Source organism: Centropristis striata, chromosome 21 (genome assembly GCF_030273125.1).
Source record: "Centropristis striata isolate RG_2023a ecotype Rhode Island chromosome 21, C.striata_1.0, whole genome shotgun sequence".
Lineage (NCBI taxonomy): Eukaryota > Metazoa > Chordata > Actinopteri > Perciformes > Serranidae > Centropristis > Centropristis striata.
The window spans coordinates 17008991-17028857 of NC_081537.1; the positions used below are offsets into that span (position 1 = coordinate 17008991).

Sequence of the window (19867 nt, forward strand, 5' to 3'; positions counted from 1 at the left end):
TCAGCACCACTTCACTGCAAGGCCGATGTATGATCAGCACTTCAGACTACAGCTTAGATTAAATATATGTTAAGATTTGCACTTAAGCAAATTTCAGCCACTTCTAGTATAAAAGTATAAAATCTTGATGGCACACTTGAAAAACATTCATCTTAACGGTCCTTTTTTCTGCATCTTTCTTATCTATGGAATTCTCATGAAAAAAAAATAGTCAAGGACTTTAAATAAAAATATGAGCATAAGGAGAATGTTGCTCTTTCCATTTAGTCTTCTGCTACCATTATAATTGAGTTTCTCTATATTTTAATTCTACTCTTACCACCTACTGTCTATTTAGCACCTGTTGTATGTCACATTGTACCAACAGATGCTTGGCCTCTGATACTGACGCAAGACACCTTTTCATGTCTGTATGATCAGTCATGCAATGTGGTATAAAGAGCAAAAAAGTCAGCATTCGAAACAGGACTGAGTAGCTGGATTGGTCCAACACACACAGGTCTTCCATCGAGGAGGCTGTCTGTATCCAAGTTATAGACCAACAGTCAATGTTTACTCAATTTATGTTACGTACAGAGGTTAAGCTACATATTGTTATATAAAGTTTGGCTCATGTTAAGAATTCAGCTTACATACATAACTAAATTTACGTAACACATACTTATTTTAACCCAAATCAGGATCTTTTCCTAATCCTAGCCAAGTAGTTCTGTTGCTGTTAAAACTAAGTGTCAAAATTTGTGGCCTTTATAGAAGTCCATCAGAGTACCCTGCATGAAGAAAAAATGCACTAAAAAGTGACACGAAGGGGTCCAAACCAAGTGTCTATATGTGACGAGTTAGGACTGAGCATTTTTTGGCTGTACATATTTTAATGTCCTCTTGAGATTAAGCTGACTTAATTTGTCTACAACTGCAACTTACACAGCATCCTTTCCTACACTTCTACAGTATAAACTTCCACAATACAAGAAGATGAAACGAAGGATAAACTCTGTTTCTGAGATGTCTTTTTGATTACGCTGACACTGCTAACTACAACCCACGATGTCTTTTGATCAAACTTGAAAACAGCCCTGCATGTGTAAAACGAGCGTCGAGACAAACCAGCCTGACAGAGTGAGAGCTGAAGCCCTACTAATTATCTGCTGAATAGCTGGTAAACCAGGCGTTCGTTACACAGGAGATTTGACTGAAAAAACTTGGACTGGTCCCCCTCTCTTATAAGTTGGTGCCTCCTTTCACTCTTTAGAGCTGAGGAATTCCAAGAGCTTGGTGAGGCGCAAACGATTGGGAATGTGCTACTCTGACCCTCTTGGAGGAAAAATCGTGATTAAGTGATTTGTCAACGCTATTGAAGCCAGACTAAACCATCCTGCAGGAGGGGTGTGACACTGATGAAAGGGGCCTAAGAGGGCTTGTAATGTACCCTGTGATGGAGAGAGAGAAGGAAGGCCCTGATGAGTTTATCCACACCGAGCGAGTGATCTCCCTGCTTTGATGTCGCCACTCGCTCCACGTGCGTGGCTTCGCCCTATGGTAAGACAGTCCAAGTAATCACAGATTAATAGAGCAGGCTAATCTCATTCACAAAGAGGTCACTACTAGCAGACAGACGACCCTCCCCCAGCTCTGCACCGGCATTGTGGGCCACTTGCAAAACGCAAAAGCACTGCAACTGGCCAATCCCCCCTGAGTGCACCTATTAAAGAGTACAATTCACTAAATTACACCATGTGTCGAGCCAACATCTACACCTCTAAACTGCTCACTTTGCTATAATTCAGGTACATGACTGATAAATAGGAGGTGATAATGAAGTTTCCTCAGGCAAGATGGTATTGCTGTGTCATTAGAATCAAGGTCTATATTTGCCCCACTGGGCTTTTTCTTACAGAGAAATTAACAAACTAATGTCTTACACTGTTGGAGGCGTTTCATGATGAATACATTTGTCAAAGCTACAACCTGTTACAGCTTTAAGTTGACTGTGAACATTGATTTCCTGCTGCTGAAATCAGCTCTGCCCTCCCCTCAGCGCAATTTCCCCCTCAATTTTCTCCCATGTTTGGGAGAGGAATTTAGATGACATAACAGAAATGTAATAGCCGGACCACGCCGCGTGTCAGAGCCAAGACAAGTTAGGCCTGGTTAAAATGGGACACCAAATCTGATTTACTTATTAGCGCTCAGCCATTGACCCGATGTCCTCTGTGGCAGACAGCCCCGCTTGTAGCTACCAGAGATCTTGCCCCCTCCCACTTACTCTAACATAGATTTTCAGAGCAGATTACAAGATGCACGATGTGGCTGAGCATGCCAGTGGTTATAAGAGCAAGATTTGGCTTCAAATGCTCCCTGGACACTTTTTTTTATTATTTCCTTCTGAGAAAAAACTCCCAGGCTTTGGGCTACACAAACCCCTTTGTTCGCAGAGATAAGGAACAAACATAAGGTGGAACGGTTTCAAGCTGTCTGTATCCAGAACAATAAAAAAGCTTGTTATGCAACAAATGGCAGACTGTCGTATTTAGCGGAGAATTTAGAGAAAAAAAACTTGGATGACATCCAGGAAAACTGTCAGATTTGGCTTAATAAATTGTGGCTAAAAGACCATCATGCACAGGACGCTGCATTCAATTAAACAGAAATATTACCTCATCTTGTGTCCTTTCTACACAGACCTGATTTAGCAGACTCTAACTCTCTGGTGTTGGATGGCTGACCTGCTGCCGCCATCCTGGCCCCATCATGTGACTCACTCCCTTCCCCCGTCACTCAGCAACGGCCCCGCAGGATGTTAGGGAGCGGGTCCTGCCCCTGGGGCCCTGTGGGAGTGTCGTTTAAGAGCCGTCTCCCTTGGCTGCCAGAGAGGGCTTTCTCTCCGCCTTAACAACCTCCTCGACTGGGGCCTCCACTCTAAAGAGCTTCTGGAAGCTTTGCAGCCTCCTCACTGGTTCCCATTGACTCTCTCTCTCTTTCTACAGGCCTCTCAAGATATTCATGCATATACAGGTACATAATTGTCCATGAAATGCACTTTGGGATGCTGCCTAGAATGGAGTACTTGCTGGTTTTCCAAATGACTACTGTTGCAGGAAATTATTCAGACACAGAATCAATTGGCAATCTTATCTAAGCCCATAAAGTAGGGCCTGAGATTTGATTTAGCATTAAGTAGAATTAGAACATTTGGCAGTATAAGTTAATTGCAAGCAGAGAATGATTCCCCTCTTGTGGCTGACATAAGAGTGACACTGCATGATTTGGAGTCTCATTTTGCCACATATAAAACCACGGGCGCAATAAATCAGAAAAGGCAAACACAAGTGAAAATTCAAACAATATGTGGCTCTGACTTTCATGTCCTAGTCGACTTAGGATGGCTCAGCGGAGAGGCCGAGCATACAGAAGCAACTGCACAACCCCTGCTTTTCCTCATAACCCAAGACAGGTGGAAACCACAAATCAAAAACTGTAAAGGAGTACAAAATATTCCTGTTATCTTCCGAGCTGCTGACAGCAGATACATCTTCATTCCCGTCGTGCTTCAGCATGCTTTTTTGCCAGCTTGATAACAACATTTAGCAGTATACATCTGTCCCAATAATCCATCACTGTAGCAAGATGACGGTGCTGTGTGAAAACAGCAACTCATCGTCACTGATAAAGTAGTTTTTTGTCACATGTGACAAATGGAGTATTCCGCTGTACGCACTCTGTCTTAAAACTCCAGTGGAGAAACCAAATTGGGCTCCAAGTTTGGAAGTGAGATGTGACATGAGGAAGTCAAAGTTTATGCAGATATTAGAGGACAAAGGAAGACATATTTTGCATATATTTGTTGAAAACAAAAGAATAGATGGACTTTTTATCATTTCTCTCTTTTATTCATTGCAAGATTCCAATTAAAATATGAATTTAACAAACCAGAGACCATTTGAAATGCTAAATGTCCAACACAGTCAGGTCTGCAGTGCTTTTCTGGAGTATCAGGATCTTAAACAGTCTAGTCGCAATGGGTGGGTATCATGAAATGCTGCCAAGAATGCAGGCAGGAACTTTGAGCTCAAACAGGCCAGCATGGCCAGATGGCCTGAGACGGCGGTTGAGAAAACTCTGGTCTTACCTGCTGATTTTGGAGTGAACTTGTCCCTGTTGGCAGCGCACACGGCCAGGAGCCGGTAGCCCAGGTCCAAGTCGTAGCCCTGTTGTGCTGCTACGCGGCTGACCACCTGAACACAACGACAGCATGCAGCACTCAGTCAGGACAATGTCACATATTCTTTTCCATTATAGTGTGAGGTTGATTCCTACTGAGGAAATGACTAAAAAACACAGGGACTTTGTAACATAAAAAGTCATTCAGGGTGCAGGAAGCTTTATTAACTAAATTTTTATCCCCCTGTTCGATTCTATGTTAAACTGTTTTATTCGAAAAAGAAAGTCACAAAAATGCCAATAATCAGCTAGAGCAGAGAGATGAAGAAAGTGATCAGAAAGTGCATAACTCCTACAAGGCTCAATCTTTAAATGTGTTATTTTCTATGTTTCAACTCTTCATTGGAGACAGACCATTGTGGGATTTTTGTGCCTGATTTGAATCATTCTAATTCAGAAGTTGGTGTGAAAATAGTAAAAATAAAAATGTGTATTACATTATATTCTCATTTGCATATTGGTGACATCAACATGCAATCATTGGCATAAAGCGTACGGGTTGTGTCAGTTTCAGCAAGGGAGAGATCACCTAAAGTCGTATATAATATAATGAGCAAAAACTAACTCACTACAGGGACATTGGAGAGCCTATTTATAGTAAAAAGGTTAAGATAAATAATTAAATTAAAAAAAATCTACAAAGGGAGGGAGACAACTACCCTGAATTAGGTAAATTGAAAAATCCTCCAAAATCATTTGAATGGCATGAGGGCTATTGCGCTTATAATAGCCTTCTGTATTGCACCACTTTCTCGCTCTTTGAAAAGTTTCATCCCAGACAAAGTTTCAGAGCGAGAGCATCAATGTAACCATTGAAACTCACTCCAACTGCACACAGCTACTGAGTACAAGTGGACAGCAAGAAATAGAGACACTGCATTGTTGATAATTCTGCTTTGAAATCAGTTTTAAATTAAGATTTTTAAGGTACAGATATATACAGTTCTTCCATAGTTAACTTAAGAAAAATAGTACAAACCCAACCTAAACTCATCAAAGGAAGAAGAAAATTTTGTCCTGACATTTTCCCAGATTCAGACTGTTCCATAAGTTCAGCAGTACCAAAGATCCAGTTCAACTTAAAGGATAAAGTCACTACAAGCTTAAAGGATAAAGTCACTACAAAACATGGCCTCTGGTGCCGCGATGCCCACTGAGAGGAAACATTAAGAGAAACATCCACATGCCACAGGAGGTGATGTAAATCACCCTTATGTTGCACATGTTGCTTTGATTTACCATCGCCATTATCAGCTCAAAGAGACCCGCTCAAGATATTTAGACCTTTAGGACATCCTAAAGCCCGTGTGGACCAACGTGCCTCACTAGAGACGGTTTCTTCGCCCTGCCTGGTTTTCATAGCCACGATCTGAAGTTCAAGACAAGCCCTGAGGTAGCACAGCTGAACACTGCTCCCTGCACCATATCATTATCTCCTGTAAGTATAGTCTTGACGTGACACCAAAACAGAGTATGTATATCTGGCCTTTATTTATAGGAATCCCCCATTAAGAAGAAGATATACGAGTATAGTCTGTCTAATTAGAATCTAAACTTGTGAGGGACATTTTGCTAAATGGTAATTCTAGTGTAAGAAGTTACAACAAGTGGTTCTAATTTCAGGATTTAAATTACGCACGTCAGTGGAGCTGTGGTGGTGGACTGTCTACCATACAGAGGTCACTTTATATTGCGTTCTTTTTAACGCTCTGTGTACAAGAAATTATTAATTCTTTGTGCATTAGAATATATTTGGCATTAAATGTAACAAAAAAATGCAAAAAGGTGAAAGTGAAACTCTATATAGACATAGAAGAGCCATAAACAAGAATAAGTCTGTTATAGAAATGGGAAGTAACTGTGGGCAATAGAGAAAAGCAAAAGTAATAGAGAAAATAAAATCAAATAAATTATGTGATATAAAAATAAAAATATTTTAAATAAAATACAGAAAAAAGAAGTAACTGATATGTGATAAATGTTTATATATGTAATAATATATAATAATAAAAAACAAACAAATAAATGTGAAAAATAAAAGAAGATGCTCATAATTATTATGTTATATTTTGTTTTTGTTGTTGTATTTATATATATCCACAATTTTAAATGACTTATTTATTAATTTATTAACATTTCCAAATTTTTATTTACTTATGTATTATTTTATTTATTCCTCTTTATAGTTCCATATGTATTTTCTTATTATTTTACAGATGTATTATTTCATATGATATGCATATAATTCCATAAAAATGTCTTATTCTCTTTTACATAAAGAAAAAAAATATATATATTTTTTTTCTGTTCACAGAGAGCTGATTTTAAGTCTAATTTCAAGAAATCGCATAAAGTGATTTTTTGCTCTCCTCACTGGCAGGCTGTTCTTTGATACCATTGCAAATTTCTTTTGATGACACAATATTTAGCTTGTTTGTGAAAGACGATTTTCTTGCAGTGAAGCCACCTGTCTGGCATCGCCAAATGCCAACATTGAGGCAGCAGCGAGATATAAAACATGCAGGCAACAGGGTGAAGTGTTTACCATTACAGCCTGAGACCGGGTAATTTCACAATCACATCAGATTCTCTGTGCTCCCTCCCAGTGTGGTTCACACTAAGGTCTATACAACCCATAAACTAAAAGGAAAAGCCTTGAGATTTTCACGGCAGGAAACAAATTGAATTGGCGAAATGGAGGAAAAGGCACCTGCTGCTGCACATTAAAGCAGTAACACAAACAATCACTTGAATGGAGGGATGTGTCAGAGCGGTTTCACTGCGGTGCTCAAGTACAAATCTCTCGGGTTCCTTCGCTCGCTATAGCCACGCTCACTCTGCGGGGTTACAAATTGCACCCAACAGGAGCTATATGTATGTCTTATCTACTGCTGGAGGCAGTATGGAAATGAGCATGTTAAAGCACAGAATGGCCCAAGGTGACAGGTGAGTGACACGCAGTCTGCAGTCCATCCATTGTTCTGCCTGACTATCTGTTCTGTTTCCTGGCCCAAAATTTCCACAGGACAGACAGTCATCTCTTCATTTATTAGCTCTCCTGTCTGCATTGACTCAGACATTTTTTTATTGAAGAAATATTCCATTAAAAAAATCTATGAAATAGCCTAGTCACCGCCTGGAGGCCTTAAAAGTTTTTTAGTTTGCCCCTTTATGACAGCTGTAATATTAGTCCGCTTTGATCCAAAACAGATACAATAGATTCCAAAAGTCGTTGATAGGCACATGGGAAAAAACAAACCAGACAAAACAGAAAAGGCACCTACATGCATGAACTTCTTAAAACACTAGTCTCCCTATTCAAAAGCCTGGATTGTCCCAAACTATTGTGTAATCACTAAAATGTGGACACCTAAACAGCCGTTAGCAGTAATTTGTGACCAATTTAAGCTAACGCAGTTGTACAAAACAACTAACCAAACTAACAACTTAAGCTACATAAACTGTGTATTGAGACATAGTTTGGTCGATAAAACACTAATATATTGTGCCTCTAAAGGTTTAGTGTGTTTCATATACTATTTAAACAAAAATAGACTAAATTATGGCTAAATATTGTAACCTACTTCGTAGCTACATTTGCTAACATTTTGCTGGTTATGGCTAGCATGAAACAGAAGCTGTGTAAACACAATTTACTGGGGAAAAATGAGTGTTGGACAGTAGTTTACTGAATTAGGAAATGTTCGAGAAGTTTCAATGGGCATTTTATTTTCACCATAACAGGCATAGTCAATAGACTTCTTTGTAAATGCTGTAAATCCTGTTGAAACTGTTACTTTTTAGTGCTACACTGATTTTGGAGTATTCCCTTTAGCAAACTCTTTAAAATCACTTTTATTAACCCACTTTTTTTCCTTCAAATTGCTACTTTGGTGAGTTGAGTTTTTATTTTACTGCTTGTCATTTTAGCTTGTTTTACTCTGGTTTATTGTGTTTAGTCTTAGGCTTATACTTAATTTCCTTTTCTTTGTGTTTTAAATGTGTTCTGATTTTATTTTAAAGTATTTTTAACCATCTTTATTTATTATTACACATTAAACATGAGAAACAATAAGGAAAGTCAATATTTACATCTTTCGAGAGTTAAGTGTAAGATTTTATCAAATTAGATCAAATACATTTTGGCCAAAATCCTCCTTTGTTTACAGCATATGTCTCAAAACAGTCAAATCTCTCTTTTTTTGTCAAATGCCATGGGATACTAATTATTCAATTAATCAAAAGCCCCTCGGCATTTAAGTGGGAATTAAGGTCTTTGTAACTGTATTTCGCTAAAGCACTGATTGCTTTGTGGTTTGAGGATGGGTTTGCTCTCCTTTTCGTGTTCCAGTGTGCCGATTTCATGAGCCGCAGCACAAACTGTAACTGAAGTCACTGAAAGGTGACTAAATCTCAGTAGTTTTTACAGGGCGAAATACTTTTTATTTTCCAGCGACCTCAATGAAGATCAGGCAGCTAAACATTAGTTCCCTAGTAACCCTGAGGGAGTCACGAAAAGAGCCAATGCAGCATTTGTTTTAGCTGCATTTTCATTGTCCTTGAACCTCAAGACTGTAGAGGAGAGGGGGGTCGTGACTGGAGACTTACCGTTAGGCATCCCATCAGGCTTTGCTCGAAGGGGCGCTGGAAGGCTCGGGGGTCGCCACACCAGTCCAGCAACTCGGTTGCTGCTGTTTGGAAATTTGCTGGATTTTGTAAGTGCTGGAGGGGAAAACAAGGGGAGAGATTGGGAATATGTTAAGAGTCCAGTCACAATAAAAGGTCACAAGGAAACCGAACAGACATTAATGCTATAATAGCCTACCAATTCATTAATTTATTGGTTGATAACGGATCAGTATAGCAAGACGGAATAAAAACCACACTAAAAAGGTTTCTTATTATTCTCATAAAACTAAAACAATCAAATAAATGTTTGAACGTTTTTATTTTTAAAGTTTTGACTTGGATATTCCCACCAAGAGACACATCTGGAGGATGCAATAGTTTGCTGTCAGATCACAAATGGATGGATGGATTATGAAAGAGAAAATCACTTGTCACCAAAACAAGGACCACGGCAATAACATGATGAATAATTAAAAGCACTCAGAGTGGCCCAAAAGAAGACAGCATTTTTACGACCACATACCCCAAAATTGATCTTATTACACTTTAGATCTCCTGTGTTGCAGCTTTAAAGTATTAATGTGCAGGGCTGAAGACGTAGGTCACCATTAGAGTCATGCTTCCACTTCACTCTCCCCAGGTTTCTGTAGCACTGCCTCGCCACTGAGTGCAATAAATCTTCCTGTATGGCTGCATGAATAGCCAAGGAAGCCCTTATTTCAACAGCCGGCCCTGAGCTGTGCTGTGACTTTATCTGACAACAAGCTCCTTGACCTACAGGTACCCCTTTATGGCATTCATTCCCCAACTGGAGCCAGCAACCCATTCACTCACCCTGTTGTCTGTCTTAGCGTAGAGCAGCAAAAGAAACTGAAAAATGGGCCTCACTGGGTCACCACACTGGACTCACTGTTGGTCATTTCTTCGCTAAAAGCTTTTAAACCTCAATGCGCATCACTTTATTCACAGACGAGGAGACACACCACCTCCACTCGCCAGTAATCTTTTGCCTTTGGAGAGATAATGCGCACAAGCCTTTGCAGTGCACTTGTACAAACCAGGAACAAATGGACTCCCACTCCACGGCATCAAAGGTAAATAGAGAGGTCTGTCAGCTTAAAGTGAATGGCTGCCTTCTTAACACGTCTGTGTGCTTTGATTTCACTGTCAGGGAGGAAAAGAGAAGGGTAAGTGACAGCGGTGCAGCCACAACCTCGCAGTGCTTTTTTCTTGTTTGCTCTTTAGGGGGCAGCAGAGGTCAGGATTTGATAAGGCAGCTTTCATATCAATTTACAAAGCCGGCGTTTGACAAGGGCTGGATGAAACCAGTCTTGTTTATTTTATGTTCTGTCCGAGACTGTTCCCCACTCGCCCCTGCGTGTCTTTGTTTTGAGACACTAGGAAGAGACGTGGTGGGGTTGCTGAGCATATAAATTCTACTAGTGGATAAAGTCTCCTGGAGAAACATCCACAGATGCTAAATTTAGATGAGTCTGGAAGCTAGACAACACACGCAATCAGCGCACCAAGGATGGAAAGGGGGAGGAGGGAGAATATGTAGAGGGGAGAGGGGGGAAAACACACTACCAACACTTGGGCTTGAATTGATTACTGTTCTTTGCACTCAGAACAATTGGTCCCACCAGTGTGGCTGTCACATGGAGAGCTTGGCACTGCCACGCCACAGATGTTCCCCCTACTCCGGCCAAAACCCACCAATCAAACCTAAACTAGTGGCCAAGAGACCCCTCACTCCCTCCCTGTCCTCGTCCCCTGGGTGAGAATGATCCTCCAACATTTACACTCCAGTAAAAGCTCGGCTCAGTTCGAGGGAAACAAAGACGGACAGGACTCACAGTGTCCTGAGAATACAGCTTTCTTCAGACACAAGCATCCTCTGTAGTCACGTCTGGAAACAACTTGATCTGCACATCTGCAGCTAAACTGAATGTGACAGCACACGCTAACTGGCGCACACTCCCTTCATCTTTCAAAATCACAGCTTTTGGTTATGCTGCTGTTGTTATTCAGCGACGCCCCAGAGCACTGAAAACATATTAATGGAGACAATTAACCCTGGAAAGAACACAGAGGCAGACAAAAACAGCTGCATCGCCAGTGCAGCAGCAGCAGCAGCAGCAGCAGCACAGAGAGGGTTGTCTTCCAGTTTATCTTGAAATATTGACGCTTACAGTTTGAGGAAGTGCTCCTGCGGCGAGAGGAGAGTTCATAGTTTCCGCCAAGCCCCTGTACGGATCTGTGGAGAGTCTGACAGCAAACTGGCTTCCCCACAGTGAGAGGGAAAATACTGTCTCTGAAATAGATACCAGCAGTATCATGGAGCCCATCTTCCCCAAAGTGTTCACAATGGTGCAATTCGAGAACGCGAGAGGAAAACAAACTGCCACTGAGAAACTGTGTGTCTGTCGGTGAAATCAGATAACTGTTTTTTTGTATTTTTTTTTAAAACACCCTTGTCTGCGTGGAGGTTAAACAAGCAAACATATTTGTATTGCTGTAAAAAGTTACAGATACAGTAGTATTCAATATAATAGCAGTCCAATGTGACTGACTAACCAGATTAATCCAGGTTTTTAGTATATTTTTTATTGCTACATGGCAAACAAGGTACCAGTAGGTGCAGTAGATTCTCAGAAAACCAACAAGACCCAGCATTCGTGATATGCACGCTCTTAAGGCTGTGCAATTGGGCAATTAGTTGAAAGGGGGGTGTTCAAAAATATAGCAGTGTGGCATTCAATCAGTGAGGTCATCAATTTTGTGAAAAAACAGGTGTGAATCAGCTGGCCTCTATTTAAGGATGAAGCCAGCACTTGTTGAACATGCATTTCTCTTTGAAAGCCTGAGGAAAATGGGTCGTTCAAGACATTGTTCAGAAGAACAGCGTACTTTGATTAAAAAGTTGATTGGAGAGGGGAAAACTTATAAAGAGGTGCAAACAATTATAGGCTGTTCAGCTAAAATGATCTCCAATGCTTTAAAATGGAGAGCAAAACCAGAGACACGTGGCAGAAAAGGGAAGACAACCATCAAAATGGACGGAAGAATAAGCAGAATGGCAAAGGCTCAGCCAATGATCAGCTACAGGATGATCAAAGACAGCCTGGAGTTACCTGTGACCCCCGCAAAGTCCCTCTGTTAAAAAAAAGGTATGTGCAGAAGAGGTTACAATTTGCCAAAGAACACATCAACTGGCCTAAAGAGAAATGGAGGAACATTTTGTGGACTGATGAGAGTAAAATTGTTGTTTTTGGGTCCAAGGGCCGCAGACAGTTTGTGAGACGAGCCCCAAACTCTGAATTCAAGCCACAGTACACAGTGAAGACAGTGAAGCATCATGATATGGGCATGTTTCTCCTTATATGGTGTTGGGCCTATTTATCACATACCAGGGATCATGGATCAGTTTGCATATGTCAAAATACTTGAAGAGGTCATGTTGCCTTATGCTGAAGAGGACATGCCCTTGAAATGGGTGTTTCAACAAGACAATGACCCCAAACACACTAGTAAACCAGCAAAATCTTGGTTCCAAACCAACAACATTGATGTTATGGAGTGGCCAGCCCAATCCCCGGACCTTAATCCAGTTGAGAACTTGTGGGGTGACATCAAAAATGCTGTTTCTGAAGCAAAACCAAGAAATGTAAATTAATTGTGGAATGTTGTTAAAGAATCTTGGTCTGTCAGTCTGATTAATGGCATTTTGACACATTTTTTAAGCATAAATATGTTGATTATAAGTGTTTCTTCTTTCTTCTTCTTCTTTCTTCATTTGGTTAAGGTTAGGCACAAGAACCACTTGGTTATGGTTATGAAAAACAACAGGGTTAGGGTTTAAAAAAAAGGCTAAATCTGGACATAATTACATTTTAAGTGTTTGAATAAGTTTATTGTAGTGGAAAAAACAAATATGATTTTATAGTTTATGAACAGTTAGGTCAAGTTATTGTTTATAAATCACATTATTGCAATTTAACAACAGGACGGTAATTTAAAAATGATCCCCGTAATGATTTCTGATTTAACTTTCAACCCATGATTCAATCAGGCTGACAGATTCCAATTTCCTCTACTTTATCATCACGCTCTGCAGTAATTTATCATTTGAGCAACAAAATCAATTTGTTCTCCTGTCCGCTGCACTGGCTGGGAGTATTCAGACAGACATGTCACATCTTCCAGAAAACAACAACACAATGGAGGAGGCTTCATTTATATTCCTGCTCCTCGTCCGTATTGCCTTCGAGATGCCAAATTTCAGCATGTGCACACTTTCAATTAAAGCAAACAGCTGGATTGGTTTACAATATTTCCTTAATTATTTTAATGGCTTGGATATTGGACAATGGGGAGCAGGGGGAGAAGATAGTGAGTTAATTGTTCTGATCTCCCCTGATGATCATCTTTGTGTGCGGGGAGGAGAATAGACGGCCGGCTGAATGGGCTCACTGCTAGTCTAATTGGCAGGACATAAATGGTATTTATTATGCGGGCCTTCCAAACCCTGATTGTCTGCCGCACAAAGCTGCCTCTATTAGCAGGGTGCTGGCTCTTACTGGTTGGTTTGAAATGACCCGGCGCTTAACCATTTATTAGATGGACTGGAGGCCTCCTTGTATGCCATGGATCTCTCTAATTGGCATGTTTACCCATGTGCTGCTTCCCCAGCCGCTAACATCGGGACGTGTTTGTTTAAATTTTTGCCTTGCGGGGGTTAATACATTTAACCCTGCAACATTTGAATTGTTTACACTTTTGTGTCAGACAGACGCAAATCCCTTTCCCTGTCCTGTTAACTTCCTTTACAGAATAATTCATTAGCTATTAGCAGCACAGTGCATTAATAGAATCCAATTTCACCTCCCATACAACTAAAGAAGGTGGGGGTATTGAATATTTAATATCCTGCTGTGAAGAAGGTACCACACTGCAGACTGAGAGTGTTTACCTCTCTCTACCTTATTACTTAAGGACATCAAAGCTTGGCTCTACACATAGGGGCTTCCCTCTGTTTGCTCCCTACACACTCGCCCCGTCTTGCTATCTGCCTCACCTTGTCGGTTTCTCAGTAATAGCTGGGAACTCCCTGCCGAGGGTAAAACAACTTGCCACGTCCGCACTTGTGTTTAAGTGCGAGCCCCATACATTGTCCCAAAGGCCTCCTGATGTACTTTTCAGGAGGTGGACCTGAAGCACAGAACCCAGAAACAAAACGGGCCGTCAGTTAAGAAAAGAGATCAAAGGGAGAGAGCCCTGTAGCCCGGGGTTACACAAGTATGTCTGTTTAATTCCGCCAGAGATTCGTCCCGCAGTAAACGGTGGGGAGAGGAGAACAAAAGGACTCGCTGGGAGTCAGCCGTGGTGGAGGGAGAAAGAAGGGTGAGGATGGGGGAGGGAGGGGAGCCTCCTCTCTTTGACCCCAGTCAGTAACCTGAATCACACCACCGTCCTGATAGTAACAGATTAGTCACTTAACTGTGGCCAAACAGAGGCATTTTGGCCATGACTGACAGTGTTTGTACACTTTTAAACATAGAAAAGGAAACCCAAAGTGTTAGCTTTCTACTTTCCAACGAGCCCAATATAGAGAGATCCTACAAATATGGAAATGAAACATCTGTCCACATGTCAAATTGAGTCAGTAGCTAAGAAAACGGTTTCAGCTTCATAGAATTTTGTTTTTTTAGGTTGGGTAGTTAATTTAAAAAAATAGGCTACAGTACTGAGGAAACATGATTAAAAGGGTAAAGTGCCAACAAAGCAAGGCAATAATATAGTTCCAGAAACCCTTAAATTTGTATTATTCTCAATTGAACCACTGGCACAATCTATTAAGAGTTTACCCATTAATTCTACATAACAATGATACTTTTGAGCATCACTCTATATGTAGATGACATTGTTCTATTTTTACGAGTGTAACAGTGCCCTTTTCTGCACAAATGTTCAGATTATATTAAACATTTTCTATGTAACCAGCTTCCTCCAACAGTCCAAAGACATGCAGCTTAGGTTTAATTGGTCCGTAGGAGTGAATGAGATCGTGAATGGTTGTCTGTCTCTATGTGTCAGCGATTGTGATATTCTGGCGACCTGTTCAGAGTGCACCTCGTCTCTCGCCCAATGTCAGCTGGGATAATGGACTGCTTTATGATAATGGATGGATGGATGGATAGTTGGAAACGTCTCATCCCAACCCACTGAAGATCATTTAACACTTTACCTGAACTGTATTCATACAGACTCGATTTTTCTAGTTGTTTTTAACATTACATCTGCACCAGATGGTGAGAGAAATATTATCCAGCACACCATCATGGACCTGCACTTATGCTGTCAGTTCCTTGCAGCCACACAGCTCACCTGAACGCTGCACTGACAGAAGGCTGTGATTCAACATTCTCCTGGAGGGGAAGTTATTACCGTCACTCCCTGCTGTGTTGAGCTTCCTTGCAGGGAATGACGAGGTCAGAGCCCAGATGCCAAATATCAACGCTGTACATAATCTATGTTTACACAACAGTCTGTCCTGTGGCAGTGTATTTCTACATAGTTGCAAAAGTGCTGCATTAAATATCAAAGTAAAAGTACATATAATGCAAAAAAATAATGCTGCACTGGGTCAGAAAACATGGTGTTGGTGATGATAAAGTTAAAAAAAACAACAACAAAAAAAAACTGTTGTAAGCCTTTAGGCAATATGTTTCATATTGTAAACATTCCAGGTGGAGCTAAGTCTGACTACTACATTAAAAGAGAGATTTGAGATCTTGAACTATTTCTTTTGGTAAAACTCTTTAAAATGGAAAAAAAAACAAAAAAAACAACAGTTGTTTTTAGCCTGTTTCACTCATATATTCAATATAAAATCTTAATGTCGAAAATAACTAACAACTAGATTAATGTAATGGAGGAACATTTTCCCCTTTTAGTAGTTAGAGTATAACGTTTTTTCAAAATAAAAGGGCTGAAATATACCTCAAGATTTCTCATAGCAATATTTATGTAAATTCACTTTCTTGTACATAACTTTCCGCTTGTATTGCATGCAATAATACATTTGCCTTATGTAACTCACGTGTCAAGCCCTCAACATAAAAGTCTCTCACCTGTTTGATACACTGCAGACGGTCATTGGTCTGCTGTATGTGTCTGTCCATCGACGGAATCGAGTTCATGTTGATTGTCGCTCTTCGGCTCTCTACCTGCCAGCCATTAAACTGGAGCGCTCTGCAACAGAAACACAAACACGTGTTAAAGCTCGCCTCTTCCCAGGGAAACTGCCAATCCCATCACCACCAGGATATTGCAGTTTAGTGTGTACATATGTGTGTGTGTGGTGCTGTAAACTGAGCAGGAAGATATTGATTTGGCAGGTGACAAGCACCTCGGAGAGCCCAAAGGATGACATTCCTCTCAGCTCCTGTGACATCCTTAACAAGCCCTCGCAGTTGCCCCCGAACGCTGCCATACACCTTCGGAGAGGACACGCCGGATGACTTAGAGAGGATGTCTGGCCATGTTTAAAGCACCGCGGGGCGAAAATGAAGAGAGCTTGAGGAGGAACACACACACTAACGCATTTGTGTCGAGCCTGCTTCAGAAAACTGCATGAAACCCTTCCATCCCGGCCTGTGAGAACATTAACTTGGCATGTGGTTCTCTGTTTACATTACTTAGCCATTATGTAATCTTTGGTTAACAATTATCTGTACCCTGGGCCCAGACATGCTCTACATTTCATTTCTCCCTCCCACTGCTCTACAGCTACATAAGAGTTCCTCTAACAAAACCCCTTACAGCACACTATTGATTTTGGAGCAGCAGCTTATGGAAAACCTCTTTCTCTCTCTTTTTTTCCAGAGGAATAATTTTTCACGGAAAGGCAAACAATGGGGCTGTGATCAGACATGCTACATGACATTATCACAAGTTAAAAAGTATTCCAAGCTACATTAAAGGTTATCAATTGGGCCCGAGGGGGTCTGATTTAATGTTGCATTCAACATCAAATAAATATCACGCTCAAGGTGTCGGCTATAACTCAGAGTGACCTGAAGCTGAATTAACAAGCGCATATATGGGTGGTGGTAGAGAGCGTATCCCTCCATCTTCACCTCCCTCTACTCCTCCTTTATCTCATCCTGTGTCAATCTTTCCTTCTTGCTACTGCAGGGACATCTCTTCCCGCGGCGCATCATCTCTCACTCAAACGCTCGCCCCCATCCGTCAGACCCCTCCCACCTCCACGCCATCTTTCTCCATTACCATCACACACTGAGAAATTTCACTGCACAAAGTACCGGTGAGATGAGGAAGAGAGAGGAGAAGAGAGGAGACGAGAGACAGAGAGAGAGAGAGAGAGAGAGAGAGAGAGAGAGAGAGAGAGAGAGAGAGAGGAGGCAGCATGCTGCACCATACTGATAATGCTCACTTAGGGGTCTCTAGCTGGATTTAACGGTAGGGCCAGTAATCTACTCCACTAGACAGCTAAAGAGCTTTTATGCTACCTATTGGAGCTGCTCATGCCTGTACTTGAGAAGAGAGAAGGGCACACTAGTGCATTCCTCTTCATAAATTAGAAAGCTCATAAAAAAGAGAGAGACATCGGAGGAATTTTGCACATTTCGGAGTATTTGTTTGTTCACAATTTTGGAGCCTCGCATAAACAGGAATTTAAGTCTTGAGGCTCACTAGTTGAACACCTTTCTGAATTGGCAGGATTTGGGGTGTAAATGTGGGAACTAGAAGGCATTTAGGACAGATTCTAGGGCTGGGCGATTAATCAGGTCCAATTTTAAATTATTACTTTAACTTCCAACTATTATAAAAACAATATAATCCAGATAAAACTATCATTGTGCTGCAATCTGTCTCGCTGAGTTACTGAATGGTATATTGAATATAGTAACCAAAATTCTAAATATATCTTTATGGGGATTGATTTTATTTAGATTTATTATTTGTATATGATCTTAATGTTTATGTTTATTAATTATTATTCATGCATCCAACTTTTTTATTTTATTTTATTATTTTTTTAAACTTTAATTATTTTTCAGTTGAAATATATTTAAAGTTCAAGAAAATACGTTGTTAAAAAGACAAATTATTTAGGTAGTTAATTTTTTATTCAAATTAATGAGAAATCATGTTAAAAAATCATGATGTCAATATTGACCAAAATAGTCCTGAATGATGATTTTTTTCTCTCCATAATTAAGCAGCCATTCACGGGTCAAAATGCTCTTTCTCCAATGAGAAAAATCCTGAGTTCAAGATTATACCTGGCTAAGAAGAGAAGAAAAATAATAAACAAAATACATCAAATACATCTTAGACGTGTCAACACCACCACACATAAACAACATATAGACATTCTGAATGTCACACGAGCAGAAAACATCACCCTAAGCTAATAAATGTTCATGCACTGACTTTCTTTACATCCCTCTGGTGTTTGCAGCTCTCCCTGCCTGCTGATAGCGAGCTGATCCTCAGAGAGGGGCGTCCCTGGACCATTGTGCCTCTCAGCCACCAGCAGGTGTCTCCCTGGCCCTTCAAAGGCCTGGCTAGTGGCACAAAGAAGGCGGAGCGGTGTTGCTTTAAGCCTTTACAAGCTCTACAAATCCTCAGCTGCTGCTTCCTAACAGGGCCCACTCAGCCCGGCACTGCCTGTCTGACCTTGTGGTTATTGATGAGCGAGTCGACCTGCTCTCTCCGTCTCCCTTCCCTCCTGCCCTTCCCTTCGCTCTCTCTCCCTCTTTTTTCTCTCCATGTCATCCCTCTTACCTCCAACAGTGAGTTAAAATGAGGGGAAAGAAAGAGGCTGGGCTGCCATTCACTACCCCTGCTTTTTTCTGTTAAACACACATTGTAATGATACTCCTGACCTCCCTGCACTATAAAGCCTGGCATTTATTTTCTTCCAGAGATTTAGAAAAAGAAGAAGAAGCAGGCAATGACAGTGTTGGGGAGTAATTTAATTTTTGGATATTCACTTGTTCTAATTAAACACTATTCCTTTGTTATGTCTTTAATGACTAACAAGAGCCAAATTAAAGATTAAACCGCCGATGCTGTGGAGATACGACAACAGATGCAATTATGAGCCGTCCCCCTTTTTACAGGCTCTTTTCTATCTTACAGATGTTATCATTTATTTATGTGCCATTACCTAATGTGAACTTATTTGCTGTGATTCAGCTAGATAAATCAGAAATCCTGCTACACTTTAAGGGGGAAATCAGTGCCGATACGTGCGTTACTTGAGCCTAATTTACTAAATTGCGAGGCAGGCGTTACACAACAAGTTGAGAGCTGTGGATTCCTGCACAACAAAAGACACATGCGGGGGGAGTGGAGGTGGGATGGAGAGTGGCAGAGGAGGAGGGAGACCCGCTTTCCTTCCCTATTCAAGGGGGAGCTAAAATATATGTATTGAGTGGGAGCTGTAATAAAACGAAACGGGTGAGGAGATGCAGGCTGGGAACAAATATGAAAGGCAGTGGAGGATGGCGGCAAGGTGATGGAGCACCACCGGAGGATTGGATGAAATTATCTCTTTATAATCAGGGGGCTTCTGCATGGCTGCCTCCTCCATTGCCCAGTGACAGATGAGGCCTACCTCTTCAAATGGGCTTTTCACAGTGCTATCAGCCCACCTCTAGGGTAAAACAATGTTTTTCTTCCCCCCTGTACCACCACTTTAAAAGCTTTGTTTCCACACAGCACCCCGCGGAGGACAGGATTGTCTCCCGTCAGGCAGGGTCCATGTTTGTCTCATTACGTGATCATGTTACGTAAGTGTACCTTGAAAAGGGCTGCGGATTTAATTTGATGACAAGACTGTGTCACGGCGGGGACTGCAAGACGGTGACGCTAAACAATGTTGAATGAAGACACTAAAGCAGAACGTTATCTCCAGTAAGTCAGAGGGATTGCTTTTTTGAACTGTCACAATCTAAACATTATTCGAGACACCCAAAACTCA

The 19867-nt window shown here is 41.0% G+C and overlaps 1 protein-coding gene across 2 annotated transcripts in view; it reads right to left on the bottom strand.

Annotated features, from left to right (window-relative positions):
- LOC131959194 (zinc finger MIZ domain-containing protein 1-like) overlaps positions 1 to 19867 on the bottom strand; it is a 129314-nt gene that overhangs the window by 32259 nt on the left and 77188 nt on the right. For both annotated transcript variants that reach the window (XM_059324306.1, XM_059324305.1), the window contains exons 3-5: positions 15984 to 16104; positions 8830 to 8943; positions 4130 to 4235 (exon numbers count right to left, since the gene is read on the bottom strand). In XM_059324306.1, the coding sequence (XP_059180289.1) occupies positions 4130 to 4235; positions 8830 to 8943; positions 15984 to 16052 (289 nt within the window). In that variant the 5' untranslated portion in view covers positions 16053 to 16104. The remainder of the gene's footprint in view (positions 1 to 4129; positions 4236 to 8829; positions 8944 to 15983; positions 16105 to 19867) is intronic.